General features: G+C 42.0%; 1 protein-coding gene across 23 annotated transcripts in view; it reads left to right on the forward strand.

The window, feature by feature from the left end:
• Positions 1 to 21,403, forward strand: part of kmt2d (lysine methyltransferase 2D) — a 136,167-nt gene that overhangs the window by 24,092 nt on the left and 90,672 nt on the right. For all 23 annotated transcript variants that reach the window (XM_033015615.1, XM_033015614.1, XM_033015613.1 and 20 more), the window contains 12 exons: positions 1,730 to 1,865; positions 3,874 to 4,115; positions 7,034 to 7,143; positions 8,523 to 8,685; positions 10,303 to 10,474; positions 11,001 to 11,115; positions 12,208 to 12,395; positions 13,063 to 13,214; positions 14,848 to 14,958; positions 16,790 to 17,883; positions 20,586 to 20,696; positions 21,059 to 21,166. In XM_033015615.1, the coding sequence (XP_032871506.1) occupies positions 1,730 to 1,865; positions 3,874 to 4,115; positions 7,034 to 7,143; positions 8,523 to 8,685; positions 10,303 to 10,474; positions 11,001 to 11,115; positions 12,208 to 12,395; positions 13,063 to 13,214; positions 14,848 to 14,958; positions 16,790 to 17,883; positions 20,586 to 20,696; positions 21,059 to 21,166 (2,702 nt within the window). The remainder of the gene's footprint in view (positions 1 to 1,729; positions 1,866 to 3,873; positions 4,116 to 7,033; positions 7,144 to 8,522; positions 8,686 to 10,302; positions 10,475 to 11,000; positions 11,116 to 12,207; positions 12,396 to 13,062; positions 13,215 to 14,847; positions 14,959 to 16,789; positions 17,884 to 20,585; positions 20,697 to 21,058; positions 21,167 to 21,403) is intronic.

Consider the following 21,403-nt stretch of genomic DNA (forward strand, 5'->3'; position numbering starts at 1 on the left):
TAGAAGGTGGTGGGTCTAGAACCAAGGGTCACAGGCTCTGAATTTATGGGAAGCTATTCAAGACTGAGATGGGTGCTCAATGTTTGAAATTCTCTAATCCAGACGGTCTCTGGCGCTCCAGAGGAACCCGTGTCTTTGGCGCTGTAAGGCAGCAACTGTGCTACCCTTACTTAGGTGTTCTTTATATGGGAAGGAATTGTTTGGTGCTGTCTGATCTTTAACTGGATCTTCAGTTAGTTACTTTGTCTTGAAATCTAAGTACAAAGGGCATGTTTATATAGGCCCACCACCGTTTTTCCGGCAACTGATGGTCGGGCGCCCCCTTTTAATCCAGAGAGAATCACGAGAGCGCATCCGCAAGTCTCCCCGAAAATGTGGCGTCAAGGCTGGGTGAGGCAGCCGATCTCCACCTCATCAGAGCTTCCACGCTAATCGGCGGGTCGAATGTGCCGCCTACGGCTGGGGCTCTGGAACTCTGGCCCGGCCCGAGCCGGCAGATCTGTTACCATAACCGTCTTCGCGGGCCGGTATCTCGGCCCCTCCAAAGTAATGACCACTGGTCTGGCAAAATGGATAATGCAGCATGGCTTTGGAACCAATGGTGCTGGAAAATCGGTGATAGTCCTTGGGTATAGCAACTAATAATCAATACTTCAGCACTGTCGGGCGTCATTGCCTTTTCCTATGTCAAATTGGCGCAGGATTAAGTTTCTCCCAGATATTTTGCATCCTCGCCTAAGCAATGATTTGTTCGATGAGGTTCAATGGAAGGCAATAGCCTTTAAGCGCACTATCCAAATTAGCATTCTCCATTTGTGAATGCAGTTAAGTGTTTGCCAGGTCTTTATTTAGTAATTTCACTAACATCCCCACATTTTCCAGCACGTTGCATTGAGTAACTAAGGGGAGCTGGAATCATGGGCAATTTCCCTTCCCAAACTATTTCTTATCCTGGGAATTTGAGGCAAGTTATGTTTCTTGTACTGCCATTGATCAGTCAATTTGAACCAGAAATTCAATTGTTACTTCGTTACGTAAAGATACATCGTTCATGGCCTATTGTTAGGTAAAAGTACAGCAATGATAAGAATGCTGAATCGAATGCCTAGCTTGTGTCCTTTTTCTTTGAATCTCGCACTCATCCACTTTTCTCTCACCACCCCCGCACAGATGGAGGGTGCACAGAGGGATACTTGTGCAATCACACACCTTAATTGTTAATTTAAACAAGAATACATATTTAATTCCCATTCTGACTTTTCTGTGTCCAAGCAAAAGCTTAGAGATTTCTTAGTACTGTGATTCAGATGATCGAGTAACTTTGCTGGGAAATGATTCTAGAATTAGGCTTGTATATGTAATCTTGTGGGAAATCGCATATCAGTAGACAATAGGTGCAGGAGTAGGCTATTTGGCCCTTCGAGCCAGCACCGCCATTCAATATGATCATGGCTGATCATCCACAATCAGTACCTCGTTCCTGCCTTCTCCCCATATTCCTTGACTCTGATATCCCTTATTGCCCCAACCTAAAGGAAAATGGCCCATACATTTTTTTTTCACGTATGATTGTGTTTATTTGATGGAGGGGGCATATAATGAACATTAATTTAACATTTAAGAAAAGCACATGAATAAGTAGGTGATTTTACAAAAGACATTTCCGAAATTATTAAATATAAGATGATCAGAGTAAATGGTTGGAATGGTGTATTTTTTGTTGTTGCAGCTATGAATGTTGACTCTGCTGAAACGAGTTGTTTGGCAGAAGAAGATGAAGGTGATCCATCTGAATCTCATGGCTGTTCAAAGCAAGGAGGAGCATTGGAGCCAGTCTTGAAAGACCAACATAAGGACAAGTGCAGGTAAGATGAGAAATGTACAGAAGGCGTTCAGTGGTTGGATATCATTCAAGTTTCTGGGAGTGCAAAAACTAGAAATGCACTTCCTTGAATCCACCATTGGCTGTTTAATCACTGGATTAGCCTAGTATGCAGGAACAACAAGTAGTCTTGTTTATTGTCATATGCACAAGTATGGTATGCAGCAGTATCACAGGCACATAGACTCAGATGACCCGTGAAAACATATGTATAAATTCACAATGTACAAGACAGCGAAAAGAAAAAGACTGGGCATAATAAAACAAGATATTACTGCAAAGCACAGTTACTAATCAAGTCTATGGGTGTGTTCTATGGCCAGGGTAGGATTAGGGATGTGCAGGTCGGTTCAAGAACCTGAAGGAATGTTGCTGTTTCTGAACCTGGTGGTGTGGGGATTTGGACTTCCTGCCTGGCGGTAGGAGAGAGAAAAGGGCTTTGCCCAGTTGGTGAGAATCCTTAATGGCTGCCACCTCTCTGAGACAGCTTGTGATGGTGGGGAGGTTCTGTGCACTTGATGGTTCAGACTGAATCCCCCACTCTGCAACCTCATGTGTTGGAATTTATATACCAGGATATGATACAACCAATCAGGATACTTTCTACAGTGCATCTGTTGAAATTTATTAGAGTATTCTGTGACATGCCAGATTTCTTTAAATATCTAAGAAAGTAGAGGCACTGGTCCAAGAATTTGAAGCTGCTAACTCTCCACCGCCGACTCACCAGTGAAAACTGTGCGTAGTCTTCCAACTTCTGTTTCTGTAGTCAACGATTAGTTCCATGGTTTAGTTGACATTGAGCGGAGGTTAGAGTGGCACCACTCAACCAGGTGTTCTACCTGTGTCCTGTAAGCCGAGTCACACCACATGTGATCCGGTGTTGTCAGCAAATTTGTAGATAGCATTGGCGCTGTGCATATCCGTACATTCATGGTATCAAGAGATTAGAGCAGAGGGGCTAAGCACACTGCCTTGGGGTGCACGCTCAAGTTAGGAAAGCGAATCTGAAACTCTATGTGCCAGCATTTCACAGTTTGCTTAAAAAGCTTTTCTGAAATTTGTACCTTAGCTGACCTACCAATCACTCCTGCTTTCAATTAAGTTGTGACCACTGTTCTTAAAGGCATAGTGATTTTTATTTCCTATGGATTTATTGTTGTCTGCGTTCTTTAACTGTTCCCTATATTTTTGTTGATCCTGTTCCCGTATCCCTCAGTATTCTTTTCAATCAGCACGACAGTTGCATTTAATGAGTTGAATCCATTTTTCCTCCTCCACTCCTATTCCCTCCCATAAAGGTGTTTTGAGGAAGTTCTTAGATCTGTTTTTGTCCCTCCCTCATTCACACAGATGAAATCTGGAACTTAAGCAAACCAGGGTAAAGAGAACTGAAATCTAAGTACAAAGAGCAAAGAAATAAAACGAAGCAATAAATGCCATGTAAAGAATGCGTCATGGTTGAATACGGTCAAGGTTGCAAGTCCAGTATGAAGTACAGTGGAGAATGTGAAGGGAGTTTGCTGAATAAGATCAGAGTAGTGGTTTATTATCTCCTCGTAACACATGAAAACTTACACAGAACGGTAAGCACAGCAACCGACCCTTTAGCCCACCATGTTTGCCACGACCATGATGCCAGTCTCATCTAATCCCTTTACTAAAGACCATCCACTGTCCACCCTTATCAATAATCTTTGTCACTTCCTCAAATGAAGTAATGTTTTTCAGATTTTGAATCGATTGTGCAAGTATTTTGCTTAAATGCTTTTGTTTGTGTTATTGGCAGTTTACACTTAGCAATTTAATTATGGGGAAAACAATTGAATAGTAACAAAATATGTCTCTGAAATTGTGTCTAGGAACACAGTATTAGTCAAATTAGATTTTGAAATATGTAAAAGGTAAAAACTATTAATGTAGAAATTGTGATAAAAAAAAAAAAAAACCCCATTATGAGAACTTATGTGTTGATTCTTTCTTTTGACCAGCCTGGAGCAGAAGCTGTGCGTATTTTGTAACTGTGGAGAGCAGAGTTTACATGGACAAAGAGAACTGAAACAATTTGATCCATCAGTTGTGTTGACCGAACTTGGAAACGGAGGGACTAACAGAACTGAGAGGGAATCGTTGCGGCATGAGAGTGTTTTGGGGGTGGAGGTGCTCTCGGATGAGCTCGCACGAGTGGGCTTTGAGCAAAATGCAACAACAGCGGCTCTCTTTGAGTCAACAGGTGAAAAATTATTATTTTTTGTTTAGAATTCAACATTTTCTCATTGTTCTTAAAGCCATATTTTAGTATTAATATTTCTGTATTAAATGTTGCATGGTGTATCTTTATAAAACTCCTCCTTTCCCCAATAAATTCATGTTGAAAGATTAGACTTTTGATTCATTAAACATCAAGTTATTTTAATCTTGTTTAAATCCATAGCTCTTGATGCCCTGAACAATATGTGTCTTGTTGGTGATGGGTGCAGTGGTGGATGGAAGCTTTTCTGATTTCTAAGTGTCTAATCAGTGGTTTGGCACAGAGGTTGGACCCATTGTGATATATATCAATGACTTTGGTGTGATGCAGTAGAAATGATTAGTGAGTTTGCAGATGACAAAAAGATTGGTAGCATTGTGATTAGCAAGGAAAGTTGTTTAGTGCTACGGCAGAGTCGAAATCGGATGAAATGTTGTGCAGGGCAGTGCAAGGTGATGCCTTTTGGCAAGTCAAATAGGGGAAGTGATGTATGCAGTAAATGGTAGGGCACTGAGGATACGTTGATGAACAAAGAGATGTGGGTTCAAGTCCATAGTTCCCTGACAAGTGGCAAAACAGGTAGATAGGGTGACTGCAAAGTTGGGACATTATGTTGCAACTTTACAAAACACTGGTTAGGCCACACTTGGAGTTTTCTCTGAAGCTCTGGTTGCCGCACTATGTGAAGGATGTGGTTGCACAGGAGAGAGTGCAAGTTCAGGAAAGATTTTGACAGGGTGCAGAGGAGAGTAACTAAAATGGTTGAGTTACTTTAGTTATGTGTGTGGGTTGGAGAAGCTGCAACAACAAAGATTGTGAGTGGATCTGATAGAGGTATTTAAAGTTGTGAACGTTATAGATGGAATTTGAATGCACTGCCAGGGTAGTAGTGGTGGTGGTAGGTTTAATTGTAGCAATTGCTTGCTACAATGTGTATCTGAAAGGAAAGAATTTGCACGGCCTTGGGAAAGAGACGTGAGACTGGCTGGAGTGAGACAGTAGACTTGGCAGGCCAAATGACCACCTCCTACTCTGCAACCATTCTGTGATTTCTGTCTCAATTACCTGGAAAATGCAGCAAATTTTTTTTCCCCCCTGTATTCTTCTCTCTTCACCCCACGGACCTGTTAGGAGGGATTCGAGTACCCTGTTTGCTTCCCTCTGATCTTTTTGTTATTCTTGACTGCTGCCACTTAGGGTGCATTTTTATTTTCAGACTAGATATCAAGTCAGAGAGACTCTTTTAGTCTCAATGTGATGCAGTTACCCAATTCAGCATTGTGGCATCTACTGGTGTGTGATCGAACAGAACGCCTCTATGTAGCGTGTGATACTGCATTTATTTTGGCTCAGTTGATAGTTCATTCTTTCTTGAGTCAGAAGCTTGATGGCAGATTTCACAACTTGCAATTCTTAATGCAAGACTGATGGAACAACACACTAGAGGAGGAGTGTTGCATTGTCTTTTAGATCAAATGTCATTTGAAGGTCTTGCCTGCCTGTTTGAATTGTTCCGTTTTAGGATTACAAGACACAGTTTAAAAAGCAATGTATTCTTCCCGATTTTTGGCTGCATTCTTCCCTCGGCAACATGTCCAAACAATAATTTAACCGGTCTGTCATCTAATTGTTTTGAGGATTTTTGCCGTGCGCAAAATAGCTGTCACATTTGCTTACGTAATTTGCTGCACTTCAAATAATGAAACATAATTGAAACACTGAGATGTTTGAGTTCAGGTGCTAAATGTATTTTTCAACCCTTTTTATGTAGAGGGATACTGCTATGCAGCTGCCAAAAATAGTAATCATGTAAACATTTATTCTTGCACACAGACATTTTCCTCTGTGATACTCTTGACTACTGGTGGCTTAATTGGTTTTCTATTATTTAAGTGTAACTAGTGTCACTGTGTCGGATGTGATCGTTTATGTGGGGCTAAACCATGGGAAAGCAAAATGAGTATTTATACAAATGCGTATTTAGGTATGGAGCTTGGTGCAATTTTTTTTTCTCACTCATTTACTTGCAAGGCCTGGGTTGAAGTTGGCCCTCATTCACTAGCCTGGCATGGTGTGCTGCTTGAAGGCTGATGTTAATTTTTTGGGGGACACGAAGTGAACTGAGAGCCATAGGGTTTGGCAGAAAAGTGGATGTGTTTTAGTATCAGCTGGCTCAAGGGGCAAAATGGCTCGCCTACATTCTTAGGTGAGTGAGTTATAACAGCCTGAATATCATTCCAAGTGGACTTGTGTTCATCAAATGCAAGGGTCCATTAGCCAGAGCCAGGTAAAAAAAAAAAAAAAATGCTAACTTGAGCAGATTTCTGAGAGTAGCCCGGAACTGTTTTCTCTCTACTCTTTTGCTGAGTATTCCACAATGTCTTTGATGCTGCGTCAAGCTTGAAATCAATGCCTAAATACCACCCTCCCTTCACTGGTCAAGTCTCTTGTCCCCTCTCTAGCTAAGTATCTAGCTAACCCAGCTGTTCCTGCAAACTGAGCCAAATTGAAAAGAATCTAAATAAAGCACTGAGCCAGTTGGCATTTACCAACACGACCTGAATCTAAACGATCTAACGGAATGTAGATTCGATCTGACACACATTTGGGTCCCAGCAGGCTTGGGTTGGGTTACCAGGCACTAACTCATAGTTTAGTCTATCTTTTGTAGCCATCTAACCTAATTGGCTGAGCTAGTTTGCAATTGAATATTCTCCCTAAACTGCATTAGGGTCTTCAAATTGGCAGATAAGCTGTTCCAAAGTATTTTTTATTAGCTTAATGTATTTGAATGTTAATTTAATAAATTACCAACAAATAAATATTCTCAATTTTTATTTTGGTTTTTGACAGGTTTGCTCTCCACTGAGTTTTTTTATTCTTGACTTCTCTTTCCATAGGGCATTTCTGGGCTCACCATTGGTGTGCAGCCTGGTCTCATGATGTTGTGCAGGGTGAGGGGCAAGGACTGGTCAATGTGGATAAAGCTGTAATCTCAGGTATCTCGCAGGTGAGCTCGCATCTCAAAGTTCTTCATGTAATGCATTCTGAAGTGTTAGAGGTCTGAGTAATCGTCTTCAATGATTATTACTAACTTTGAGGGCCACAATCTCAACTTGTCAGAGCACTAAATGCGACTGCATAACATGGTGACAGACAAATTCGTTTCTGCTTTCTCCCACTGTTGTATCAACCGTCGTTGACTGAACACAGAAACTAGTGCGAGTAGTTCCACTTAAATAGGTGTGTTAACCTGGATGGTCCACTTAAATAGGTGTGTTAACCTGGATGGTCCCATTTCTTATTGCATCTTCATGATGGAATAAATGGGTGGGGAGGGAGAAGGAAATTGGGATGGATCCAAGGCCTCAAAAATGGGTCCAAAGGCAATTGTAGCAGTTTGGAGTATCTCCTTTCTTGTAAAATCCAATAATAGGCCAGATCCTCTGATTTGTCGACCATTTACTGAAACAACTGTTGCTGCTTACCTGTATTTCTAGTCGGATAGTGGTTAGTACGGGTCCACAATCGTTTTTCTGGCAACTAGTGGTCCAGCACCTCCTTTAATCCAGACAAAATTATGAGAGCACACTTGAAATCTGTCCCAGAAGTCGTCGTCATTCCCCCCCCCCCCCCCCCCCCCCCCCCCCCGAAAATGTGACGCCTAGGCTGGGTGAGGCGGCCGATCTTGACCTCATTGGGACTTCTGCGGCCGATCGGATTTCCCCCCTGCGGTCAGGGCTCTGGTTCCATTCCCACAGCCAACTTTGCGGGCCGGTATCTCTGCACCCAGCAGCCTAGCTGGACCGGTCCGGTACTGTTCGACTCCTCTCGGAGGCTGTGACCTCAGTTGGTCCGGCAAAACGGACAATCCAGCAAGGCTCTGGAGCCAAGGGTCCCGAAAAATTGGTGGTGCGCCTGTATCTGAAGTTAAATATTCTTTTTGGATAGTGGTTTCTCATTCTGCATCTGCAGTCGTGTCATAGAGATGCAACACATGTTACACTAATCCTACATTGGTCCCATTGTTTTAATTTTCCCACATTCTCTTCAGTAGGCCCCCCCCCCCCCCCCCGATGAACAGTGGTCAGTTGACCTACTGACCTGCATGTTTCTGGGTTGTGGGAGGAAACCGGAGCACAGACACCTCCCATGTTCTTGATTGATCCTGGGTCTCTGGAACTGACAGACACTGGAGAGACCAGCAGCATCACTGACTTGGTGCGCCAGTTGTGAAATGTTTCCATTTTGATGCTGTATTTGTAAAATAGTGTTTTGTTGCAATGAGTATTTGCCTGCTTTCTATTTCTAGCTAAATGTTGTACTGGAAACATATAATAACCATGCCCAGCATTTGAAGAGTCACTTTGTTTGTATTTGCTTTCATAGAAATGCGAATATTGTAAACGGTTGGGTGCCACCATCCGATGCCAGATGGAAGGATGCTTAAGATCGTACCACTTTCCCTGTGCAGCAGCATCTGGATCCTTTCAGTCAATGAAAACCCTGACGCTTCTCTGTCCAGACCATACAGATAAGGCAGTGCAAATAGGTAGTAGAATGTGCTTTTATAGAAACATACATGCTCATGATGTTATTCACGTTGTGCGGGGAGTTGATAGTTGCTAAATCTGGTACAAGAATAAATCTATTGCATGCAAATATAACTTGTTTATGTATTTAAAGTGAGAACCATTTCTTGGGATGTTGGTGGTAATCGGATGTTTGCTTTGATCTAGGCATTAATTTGCCTAATCTTGCAAATATATGAAAAAGATTGAAGCAATCTTGGGTGAATAGTTCCCTTGCTCTACTTTTAGTGCACATTTGCTGGAGATCCATCTCTCTGATCCTAGACTGGTCAGACCTATGGTCCCATACATTTGAATGTTCATTCCTATCCCAGCAGATAGATGAAAAGGTATTTATTTGCTTACTAAAGGGCGTGTCCCACTTGCGTGTTAGTTTTCGGCAACTTCCTGGCACCCGTCACAGTCGCAGCAGGTTGCCGAAAATCCAGCGGCGACCAGCAAAACGTACGGCTCTTTGGGCGACTACTCACGACCAAACAGGCGTCAGCCCGCGACACGTTGCCTGTATGGTCGTGAGTAGTTGCCCAAAGAGTCGGACCTTTTTCTGGTAGCTGCTGGATTTTCAACATTTTGAAAATTTCCGGCGACCTGCTGCAATTATGATGGGTGCCGGCAAGTCGACGAAAAAATTGCGTAAGTGGGACAGGCCCTTTAACATTATTATATATTTAAAGCATTTTTATTGTTGATTAAAACCTTAATAGCACTTAAATGCCTCTGAATAATAGAATCAAACAAGGTCTTCCAGTCCTGACTGTCGGCCTCCAGCTTTGCCTCTCTTCAAAAGTTGTTTTGGTTTTTTGGTAGTGAGGCCATTGCAATATGTCTGAGGTCAACTTGCAGCTAAGGCATTGTTACACCTCTTGGGTCTGAATGAGGTGGCTTGGCTCTCCCCATCTGTTCCAGATAAGTGTGGACAGGTCTGGACTGTGGGCGAACGAATCCAGCAGATTTTTCCCCAGTATGTTCTTGATATAGTCCTGGTGTGCATTACTAATATCTGTTACTGTAATGCGCAGTAGGCAATTTTTTCAGTGGTTGACCATATTGGAGAAACATGAATTTTCCTCTAGTGATCCTCCCTGTGGGAACTTGCCAGAAGTGTTCCATTTTCCAATGCTGATTAGAATACTGCATTAAATCAGATGAATGAAGAGAAAGAATTGCATTTACACATTGGCTTTAATAATCTTGGGGTATTGCAAAGTGTTTTACAACCAATGAAGTACGTTCTCAAGTGTACCAGCATTATAGGGTGCATGACAGCCACTTTACACACAAACTCCCACAAGCAACTTAATGATGATCAACTACCTATTTTTTGTGAGGTCGACTGATGGAAAATGCTACCCATGAACATGGTTTGTCTCTTTGCTAGAATAAGGATGCTTCCATGGCAGCTAAAAAGACGCCTCGTGTCTGACTATCTTAGTTTACAGATTAAAACAATCATGAAATGAAATATGTTGGAAGATAATCTGTTGAGTTTCCTTTTTACTGTGAATTGAAATTGGTCACCTGCAACAAATTCTTAACAACTAAGTCGTAATTATGTTGCCATTTTTCTTTCATTTTAGCAAAGGATGAGGCCAATTGTGGTGTGTGTGATGCTCCAGGGGATCTCCTGGACCTTCTCTTCTGTACCAGCTGTGGACTGCACTATCATGGTGCATGCCTGGAAATCGTAGTGACACCAGTTAAACGTGCTGGTTGGCAGTGTCCTGAGTGCAAAGTATGCCAGACGTGCAGGTACGTAACTCCTTCAGATCGACAAAATGTGCACCAGTGATTCATCGTTGTTAAAGGAAGGGGAAGGAAATTCTAGAAAAATTGCACAATTAGAATATGAATAGTTGCAAAGAGAACAATCTAAGATGATGGAGGGTATTCCATGTTCTCTTTGTCAAGTCGTTGTATGATGGTATCTTGATTTCATAGGTTGTAGGACCGAATTAGGCCCATCAAGTCCACTCCACCATTCAGTCATAGCTGATCTCTCTTTCCCGCTCAACTCCATTCTCCTGCCTTCTTCCCATAACCCCTGACACCCGTACTAATCAAAAAACCTGTATAGTTTTACTGTAATGTGTAGCGTGCAGGCAATCTTTTATCGGACTGTTGATTTTACATAATGATGCTCATTAAATAATGCAATACATTGTATGGAAAATTAACGTTCACATTTATGATAACACCCGTAAAATATTTTGGCACTACAGTAATGTTATAAATTTGTGTAGATTAGTTTGTAACATCTCCTGTTGCATCCACATAGGCAGCCTGGTGCAGACACTATGATGCTTGTGTGTGACGCGTGTGACAAGGGCTATCATACGTTTTGCTTGAAACCAGCAATGGAGTCGCTACCTACGGACAGCTGGAAATGCAAGGTTCGTCTGTCTGTGTGTATCAGAAGTAGATGTAGATGACAAAGTAATCATGTGCATGATGACTTCAATCTGTTGTGTTTGTATCATTCGCGATGGGAGTCTAAACATTTCCACGTACAATGATGGTTGAGAAATTGCAACCTTTTTCTAAGCTCTCTTGCTTTTGACACTGGGAATCTGGGATTAACTATTTTCTTGGATGATGATTAAAGTAACAAAATCAGGAGTGGTCAGTTAAACCCTTGTCCTTACTGTGTCATTCAATAAAATCATGGTGATCCTTAACCGAACCAGCATATTCTTACATTAACTCAATTTCCATAAATGTATCTTTGTCTCAAAACTGTCAGTGACTGAAGCTCTCGAATCTTCTTGGGTAGAGAATTTGAAAGATTTATCGCCCTCTTGGTGAGAAAAACACTTCTCATCTTATCCCTGAATGCCGACTCCTTATTCTGAGACTTTGATCTTTGCTCATAGATGCCCCAGCCAATATCATCTCTGAATGTGTATTAATCCCGTAAATTTCATTGAGATCGCCTCTCATTCTCCTCAAGGAATCAATCCGGGGAGGCTTCCTTGCATTTACTGAAAGCAATTCCCTTCTTAGTGAGGGAGACCTGTATATGGGATATTTGCAGTGCTGACAGTCTTGTGTAATGTCAGTAAGACAACTTTACTCATGCACTGGCATCCTCTTGCAATAAAGACCAATTTACTGTTTACCTTTTAAATTGCTTGCTGTACCTCCAGATTAACTTCCAATTGTTTGTTTACAGAACCCAGATCACCCAGATTTAATGAATTGCAATCCCTTTCAATCTGCCACTATTTAAAACAAAATCTCAGCCCTTCTATTTTTTTTCTACCAAAGTATATGGCCCCACATTTTTCCACATCATGTTCTATCCTTCATATACATCGTGGAACGATTGTGAGACTGAAAGTCTTGTGTTGCGTTTTGTTTTCAGTGCAACTTATGGAACTGTTCCAACCTTATTTTACTCGTTTGAGAAGCTGCCATTGTCAAATGGTTAAAAGATGGGATTTGACATATTCAAACCAATTTCACTTCCAAATTCTTTTCTGCAGAACTGTCGTGTGTGCAGTGATTGTGGTTCAAGATCTGCAGGGAAACATGCCAATACGCAGTGGCATCAGAACTACTCCGTTTGTGAGAAATGTTACTGGCAAAGGAACAGGGACAGTGCTGTGTGTACGATATGTGGTAAAACAAATGGACAAACAGATGACACTTTAAACTGCCATATCTGCCAAAAGTAAGTGGCTTCTGACGTTAGTTATTAATTTGGTCTGGAAAAACTGTTAGATTAACAACAGCCATTATTGTCAATTGGTTCCATCATAAATCACAGTATAGCATACATGGTTTTTTTGAAACCGTTTAAGAGCTTTTTTTCTTTCCTTTCCTGTTATTTAGTGATAACATATTTGGGTTACAAGTGAATGTTGGTGAATTTTAATGTTCTTCAACCAAGAACGTAGTTAGTGAAGTCTTGTATACAATTGTGTAGAACTTTTGCCTCGGTAACTATCCTATTAAAGCTAACTGGCCAAGCTTTCACTTGATCGGCGGTAATTATTTTTGGTGTTTGCGTTATTTGCACTTTCATTCAATCCTTTTCAATTAGTTTTAGGTGACATATTACTGTAATATCCTCCTCATTTTAAGAGTCCGTCATCCACTCTAGTTCTTAGCTGGAGTGTGAGATCAGTAATGCTTGTCCACAGCTTTTACCCTCCTTCAGGGAAGTCCGATGTTTTTATTTTTCCAATTTGCAATCCGGGATTCAAATGATATCAGAGATTCTGATTAGGATTGAGTTGTAATAATATTCTTTCCAGTATTTAGTTCATACGTCTATTTTATCTTTGCAGTTTAAAGTTTTATGTTTTTCATGAGCTTGTTGTATTTCTTATTCTCAGGTGGATCCATACAGACTGTGGCCCTTCATCTCTCAATTTGCCAGGGCAACAGTACACATGTGCAACGTGTAAGAACTCACTGCAACATACAGGGCTTTCATCTGCTGAGCCGGTTGATGAAAGGCAATTGAAACTTGAGCCAGCGGCATCGGGTATGGTTGAATAGATTTACTTGTTTGCTCTGAAAAGTTTAATTGCACTGGCCTGGCAACATTGAAAATGCTTTTGCAAGCCAAGTCACAGAATATAGTGTACCTGTTTTATTTGATCACTTGGATCCTGTTGCACTGCAGACTTTAGCTGTTATTAATCACACTGTAACCTTGAAGGAATTGGAGCTACGACTTTCAGTGTATTGTCATGACCGCATTGAATGCATGCTTCATTTGACTGGCAATAAAATCTAGCATAGTTTAACAAAGTGATCATTTTAGTCTTTCAGTCATTTTGATGTAAGTTCCTCTTGTGACTTTCAGCAACGTTATGTAATTGTTTGAATGTTGATCTCATTAAGAAGTTGGCCTACCTTTTGTGACGTCCATACATTAGGGATGAGAAATTCCTGACTTTTGACAGAATTTGCATCTTGCAATTATTAAATTCCGATATTACAAATGGCTCTTCAACTTTCCACTTCACCTTTAGCTCTCACGAAGCATATAGGGCTCATGAGCCACATCTGTCCCATTGGGTGGGATCATCCTACACATAAGCACTTGGTATCCTTTTTGCCCTGTGAGGTCTCCTTCTATCCCATTTGCCTATTCATTAGACTATATCTGCCCTTGCCAAAGGCTTGCCAACAGTTCTTGGAATTATAGCATTTCCTTGCTAGAATGGTTTGCGCACAATTTTTTTGCTTTTTTATTTTGCTTTTAACAAGCTAATCCATATAGTCTTGAGTATGGTCATCTGTTATGATCTGTGACATGATTTTGAATTACATTTTTGCTGTTTCAATTACTATAAATATCTATGGTCATTTAATCTGCAAATAGTTCATTTTATGTGGGCCACTTGACAGGTGATGGCACTCTGGCACAGAATGATTTGTCATTTGCTACTATTTCTTCTGCTGTTCCTGATTATTGTGCTTTTTGTAGATTGGTTGCTCTTTTAGAGTCATACAGGAATACAGCATGGAAACAAGCCTTTCCGCCAAACATTCCATGCTGACCTATGCTAGTTCCATTTGCCCACATTTGACCCATAGTCCTCCAAACCTTTCCTGACAATGTGCCTGTCCAAATGTCCTTTACATGTTGTTATTGTACCAGTCTCAACCACTTTCTCTGACAGCTTGTTGCATCTACATACAACAAACTAATAACTGTAATGCTAGGTAACAATAATAGTACAATACCAAAGTCAGTAGTGCAACACTGAAGAAGATTCTCGACCCAAAACGTCACCTATTCCTTTTCTCCAGAGATGCTGCCTGACCCGCTGAGTTACTCCAGCACTTTGTGTCCATGCACTCCATTAATTTGTTTTGAAGGGACTAATTTATTCCTATCAATGCAACAAAATGGATGGCAGTCTGTTTTGCTTTTCTGATCTAATAAGTGAAGCATAACAGAAGTCATGATGACTTTTGCATATCCTCTCCAGTGATATTACTAAGATCAAGATGTAAGGATTGAATTTACCGTGGCTTGTGGGATTGCAAATTCATGCTTTTTAAACAGTGCATTTGTTAAATCATAGGACTGCTCTTGAAGTCTCTGGGGTTATTTACAATCATTATTTTAAATAACCTGTAAATTATTATTTACTGTTGAACAGAGAAAATGAAAGAACTAAGTGAGTGGACTGAAAGGCAGCAAAAAGATTTGAAACCAGAACAGCAATTGACGAGTGAATGTAGTGCTGAAGACTCTTTGCATGAACACGAGGGTGAGAAATCTCCTCTTAAACTGTGGTTGTTTAATCTGTTGTGACATGTGCTCTTGACTTGTAACTGTTATTTTCATGTCCCTTTTGTACAACTGAATTTATTTTCATAAACAAAATCAAATAGTTTCAATATTTGCTGCCTGAAACATCCATTCTGTCTTAGTTTTTGTCCTGCTACAATCCTTTGATTGTGCTTGCATATTTTTGGGTATGGAATTCTAGACTATTAACCCAGTGCAATAAAATAATTGCTTGCAGAGTGTGTAGCGTAACTGATTTGTCTCTCTACCCTGCCCCCTGTACTCTACTGATTTTCATCATTCAGACAACCTGAGACTGATGTTGGAATATGACCATTTGTTAGGAAAAGCGGTGCGCAGTAGGAATTAATGCTTTCACATACATTAACATATTGAATTAGGAGAAAGCGGAATGGATGTTGTGTGTGGGTGGATGGGAATAGAATTATTGAAACACAAAATTTCTATCAGTCTGAAGACCAGTCCCCACCCGAAATGTCATCTGTCCATTCTCTCCACAAATGCTACCTGATCCGTGAAGTTCCTTCAGCACTTTTGCTCAAAATTGCAGCTTGTGCAGTCTCTTGTGATCTTGCATTGCTAATCCAATTAAGGAGGGTTCAGGGGAAAAACATCAGACTTCCACGTACACTCCATTGAAAACGTCTAAACGTTTTTTAATTGACCATATTGAAAATATCCAAACATTTATGTGTACCAATTTCATGGAGCACTAATAAGATTACTAATGTTAATGTTTTGCCTTGCTTGTAACAGTTCCATCACCAAGTTAATTCCTTGCTTAAGATCCGTCTTTGTCTTTTTGTGGGCCTACTACATTTTACAGTTTTGTAAATCATCCACTCGTTGCACTGCATCTTCAACCACATCTGGTGCTTGGATGCCACTGTTTATGCTCTTCAGAATCAAGTCTACTGGTTGGCCTCACTGGTCACTTGGACCTGCATTTCATCACTAATAATTTGTTTGGCTGTTACTGTTTCCATTGAGTGCTGCCACTAATACATCAATGAATGCAATGAATAAACGATGTCCACAAGGTGACCTGGGAGGATTGCACAATGGATTATTTTAGTTTGGAGACTCTTACTCGTTTATGTAGAAGTTACTGTTACGCAGGTTAATTCAGCATCATTCTGTACTAACAATACCCTGTGGAAAGATATAAGAGAAACACTTTATCTGGTTTTGCTTGAGTGAGAAATGTTGACCAGCATATCAGATACCAATATTTTGTTAATGTTTACCATATTCCCATAGGCTATTGAAGGGCAACAAGGAATCTAGGTTTTAAACTTGTTTGCAGAATATATTTTATACAACATCAAATGTTGACTTAGACTGAGCTTGTACCCATTATGGCTTTTGAACCCACATTTTTATTTAGTCTTGCAGGTAACACAGTGAGGTAGACAGCTTTTGGAAAACAAAACATGGGAGGGAATTACAAATTCTTTATAAATTCACATATGTACCTTACTGAAATGCCAGTGGGCATTGCAACTGAAGCATTTAAATATTGTGAAATGTTTTCTTCGTTTATGCCATCTCGCACGAGTTGTTATGGAGCTCCTGAAAACTGGTATTTCGAATCCAAACCAAATAACTCTACTGCATCATGTACTCGGATTCTAATGATTTCAGGAACTCCTTTGTTCTTCAAACTTAATTTGTAATAATTTGTTTTTAAACCCGTCAATGGCATAGTTATAAAGAAGGTTAATGATGTCGGTGGAGGATAGGTGATAGAGAGCTTACCAATACCGTGCTAATTGAAATGTTTTTGTTAGATTCTATCAACGCAGGTGGTAACGTGGAACTGGAAAATCCAAAGCAACAAATTTCTGGCGTTGACGCCGTGGAACGGGTAGAATCTCCGTCTCTTGCTCCTTTGGAGGAAAATGGAGTTGGAGTCTCGACTGCAGAGAAAGAAACCGAACATGAACATCTCACTGAGGGATCCCAGTCTTCTCATAACACAGAGATTCATAAGACCTGTGAAGGTGGGACAGATGGACCACCATCTGAGAGCATTAAAAGTTCACTGGAGTCTACAGAAACAGAATTTACAGAACACTCTAGTTCAGATAAGACAGATCAACCAGAACATTTCTTGCAGACAAAGGAAATAAAAATGGAAAGCTTAGACCAGGCGGAGGAGACCTGCATTCAAGCAGACACCGATGCTCATCCCAATAGTCCCATTCCGCAGGAGACAAAAGCCAATCACCTTGCCACAGACCCTGACTTGATGGATTCTGTCAGTGCTTCTGCTGAAACACAGCAAGATGGTGCTTCCTTTGTTATCAAGCAGGAGACTGACAAAATCCATAAAGATAAAACTGAACTCTGTGATATTCCTGCTGATTCAACTTGTGGGTCTGTGGACAGAGGTGATGTTTCTGACTTGGTCTCTGATGGAATGGAGACTAAGCGAGAGCCTGTTGAGATGGACAATAATGATGAAGTGACTCCTATGGAGGTTGTACCTGCAGGTAATAGGGTGAAGACTGAGCAAGATACTCAGATGGAAGTGCAGGATGCTGTAAGCACAGACTCTGCCTGTAACATGCTCATTAAATCTGAGATTGTGGAGGAGATGTCAAATCAAAGTCAAACTGACTCAAATAGCACCTGCTTGGAACCAGATTTTTCAAATACTTTGGACCGTGATGCTGGTTTGGTTTCAATGGACGTTTGTATGACGGCAACAGATGATATTTCTCCAAGGCTGGACGATGAGGCTGAAAAATCAAATTCAGACTTGCGGCTAACAGAAACAGAGGATTCCTTGCCAGCTGACCCTGGTATGATGAAAGGTGAATCTGGCAAGCCTGCAGTTATGAAGCGACGTTTCTCACCAGGTCGACCTCGGGTCAAACAGGTGAGGACAGGGGAAAATAGTTGTTTCTGCCTTAAGGCAGTTAAAATGGGAACGAGGTTGAATACTTGGGGAGATGGCTGCCGATAAGCGTGATTAAATGTGTCGGCATGCGAGTGCACATACTATTTTTCTCCCCTCAAAGTTTGGCTCTGACATAATGGTCAGACACCATTTCCTTTTCACAAAACCATGTTGACTTTGCCTGATTACATTGAATTGTTATAAGTGCCCTGCTATAGCATCTTTAGTAAAAGCTCCTAATGTTTTTCCTATGACAGATATAAAGGCAACTGGCTGTTGTTTTATTCTTTGTCTCCCTTTTTGATAAAATCATTACGTATGCTATTTCAGTGGAGCATTACCTGAATCTAGATAATGCTGGAAAAGTGAAACTATTGTATCAACTCTCACCAGTCACTTTTAGGATCCTAAAACGAAATCCATCAACACACAGATCTGTCAGTCTGCATCTCTAATAATTTGTGCAACCCCACTCTCCCTGTGATTGTGATTTTCCTGAGTTCCTCCCTCCCTCCGTTACCATTCCCAGTTAAAAGAGCCATTGGTTACTTGCACCCTCTACATTGAAGACTAATACTAATTACCTATTTTATTAATCCCACCTGCTCCTTGTTTCCATTATCAATTCTCCAGACTTTCTATAAGGCCAGTGTTTGCTTTATCAGCTCGTTTTAAAAAATCTATAGAAATGTTTCCTACCACTGATTTGAGGCACACTGGCCTATAATTTCCTGGATTAACCCAATTTCCCTTCTTAAATCAATGAACAAAATTGGCTACTCTCTATTCCTCCATGGCCTTCCTGTGGCTAGGGAGGACATAAATATCTTTAGCAAGGCCTCAGCAAACTCCTGCTGCCTCTCTCAATAACCTGGAATAAATTCCATCATGCCCTGAAAACATGCGCCTTAATGCTCTTCAAGAGACTCAACATCACCACCTCCTTGATCCAAAAATGCCCTTGCATATTAGCATACCCCATGCTAATCCTCTATCCTCCATGTCCTTCTTGATGAATACTGGTATGAAGTAACACAAAATGCTGGAGAAACTCAGCGGGTGCAGCAGCATCTATGGAGCGAAGGAAATAGGCGACGTTTGGGGCCGAAACCCTTCTTCAGACTGATAGGGGGTGGGGGGGGGGGGGGGGAGAAGGAAGGAAAAAGGGAGGAGGAGGAGCCCGAGGGCGGGGGGATGGGAGGAGACAGCTCGAGGGTTAAGGAAGGGGAGGAGACAGCAAGGGCTAACAAAACTGGGAGAATTCAACGTTCATGCCATCGGGACGCAAACAACCCAGGCGGAATATGAGGTGCTGTTCCTCCAATTTCCGGTGTTGATCACTCTGGCAATGGAGGAGACCCAGGACAGAGAGGTCGGATTGGGAATGGGAGGGGGAGTTGAAGTGCTGAGCCACCGGGAGTTCAGGTAGGTTATTGCGGACTGAGCGGAGGTGTTCGGCGAAACGATCGCCCAACCTCCGCTTAGTCTCCCCGATGTAAATCAGCTGACATCTAGAGCAGCGGATGCAGTAGATGAGGTTGAAGGAGATGCAGGTGAACCTTTGTCGCACCTGGAACGACTGCTTGGGTCCTTGAATGGAGTCGAGGGGGGAGGTGAAGGGACAGGTGTTGCATTTCTTGCGGTTGCAACGGAAAATGCCCGGGGAGGGGGTGGTACGGGAGGGAAGGGAAGAGTTGACAAGGGAGTTGCGGAGGGAGCGGAGTTGACAAGGGAGTTGCGGAGGGAGCTGTCCCTTCACCTCCCCCCTCGACTCCATTCAAGGCTGTCCCTTCACCTCCCCCCTCGACTCCATTCAATGCCTGTCCCTTCACCTCCCCCCTCGACTCCATTCATGGTTGTCCCTTCACCTGCCCCCTCGACTCCATTCAAGGATGCAACACCTGTCCCTTCACCTCCCCCCTCGACTCCATTCAAGGACCCAAGCAGTCGTTACAGGTGCGACAAAGGTTCACCTGCATCTCCTCCAACCTCATCTACTGCATCCGCTGCTCTAGATGTCAGCTGATTTACATCGGGGAGACTAAGCGGAGGTTGAGCGATCGTTTCGCCGAACACCTCCGCTCAGTCCGCAATAACCTACCTGAACTCCCGGTGGCTCAGCACTTCAACTGCCCCTCCCATTCCCAATCCGACCCCTCTGTCCTGGGTCTCCTCCATTGCCAGAGTGATCAACACCGGAAATTGGAGGAACAGCACCTCATATTCCGCCTGGGTTGTTTGCGTCCCGATGGCATGAACGTTGAATTCTCCCAGTTTTGCTAGCCCTTGCTGTCTCCTCCCCTTCCTTAACCCTCGAGCTGTCTCCTCCCATCCCCCCCCCCCCCGGCTCCTCCTCCCCCCTTTTTCCTTCCGTCTCCCCCCCCCCCCCCCCCACCCCCTATCAGTCTGAAGAAGGGTTTCGGCCCGAAACGTCGCCTATTTCCTTCGCTCCATAGATGCTGCTGCACCCGCTGAGTTTCTCCAGCATTTTGTGTACCTTCGATCTTCCAGCATCTGCAGTTCCTTCTTGAGCACTGGTATGAAGTATTTGTTTGTATCTACATCCTCTGACTCCAAGCATAAAAAGTCAAGAGGATATCGAGATTCTGTTGAGTTAAACTCAATAGAAATTGTCTTTTAAAAAAAGGGTGATTTGCAAATGGTTTATTTTGCTTCAACAGGGTCGTTGTAACAGTTTTCCAGGTAAAAAGCGACCACGTGGTGGTCACGTGGGAAGGGGACGAGGGCGATCACGTTTGAAGTCTGTATCTGGAATCTTGGAGTCTCTGGGGGTAAGAAATGAATGGTTTGGGTAATTATAGAGCAATGCTTACTGTATACCTAAAGCTGATCCAAGTATACAAATTTTAAAATGCTCATTGTTTCCTATTGAAAATTGAGCCCAGAATGCATATAGATTATTTCTGAGCTATAGCACCAGGCACCATGCATGGTGGTGGGATGGCACATTCCTGAATTTGATCTTGTATGAGAGAACAAAGAGAAAATGTTATCCTGTCAAATTCAGAATATTTTTCTGGTAGCATTTCATGACCTGAAAAGAAATTCAGGGAAATCTACTGTGGAAATTATTTAAACTAACTATAATTTGATGCCGGTTTTCTAGTGCTGAACTATTTGTTTCCTGTCGTAGTCTACAGGAGTAGATACATCTCCAAGTAAAGATGATGACGATGACGATGATACAATGCACAACACAGTGGTCCTCTTCTCTACTGAAGACAAATTCATTCTCCTGCAGGTAGGATTTCTTCTCCTCACAATGATGTATGTGGCTATAATGGTTGTGTTTGTTTATGTAGATTCTGACATCTTGTAGGGGAAAGAAAGCAAGTTGGCACCTGGGTGTTGAGTGTCTGGCTCAATTTCCTGCCAATGTACCTGATATCTAGGTTCTGCAAGGGAGCCGAGGCTCCTTGGGTTGGATTGTTGATGGGTCTTTCCACTTTTTTGTGTGCACTTGTAAATGTTGTGTTAT

This window comes from Amblyraja radiata, chromosome 46 (assembly GCF_010909765.2).
Source record: "Amblyraja radiata isolate CabotCenter1 chromosome 46, sAmbRad1.1.pri, whole genome shotgun sequence".
Classification (NCBI taxonomy): Eukaryota; Metazoa; Chordata; class Chondrichthyes; order Rajiformes; family Rajidae; genus Amblyraja; species Amblyraja radiata.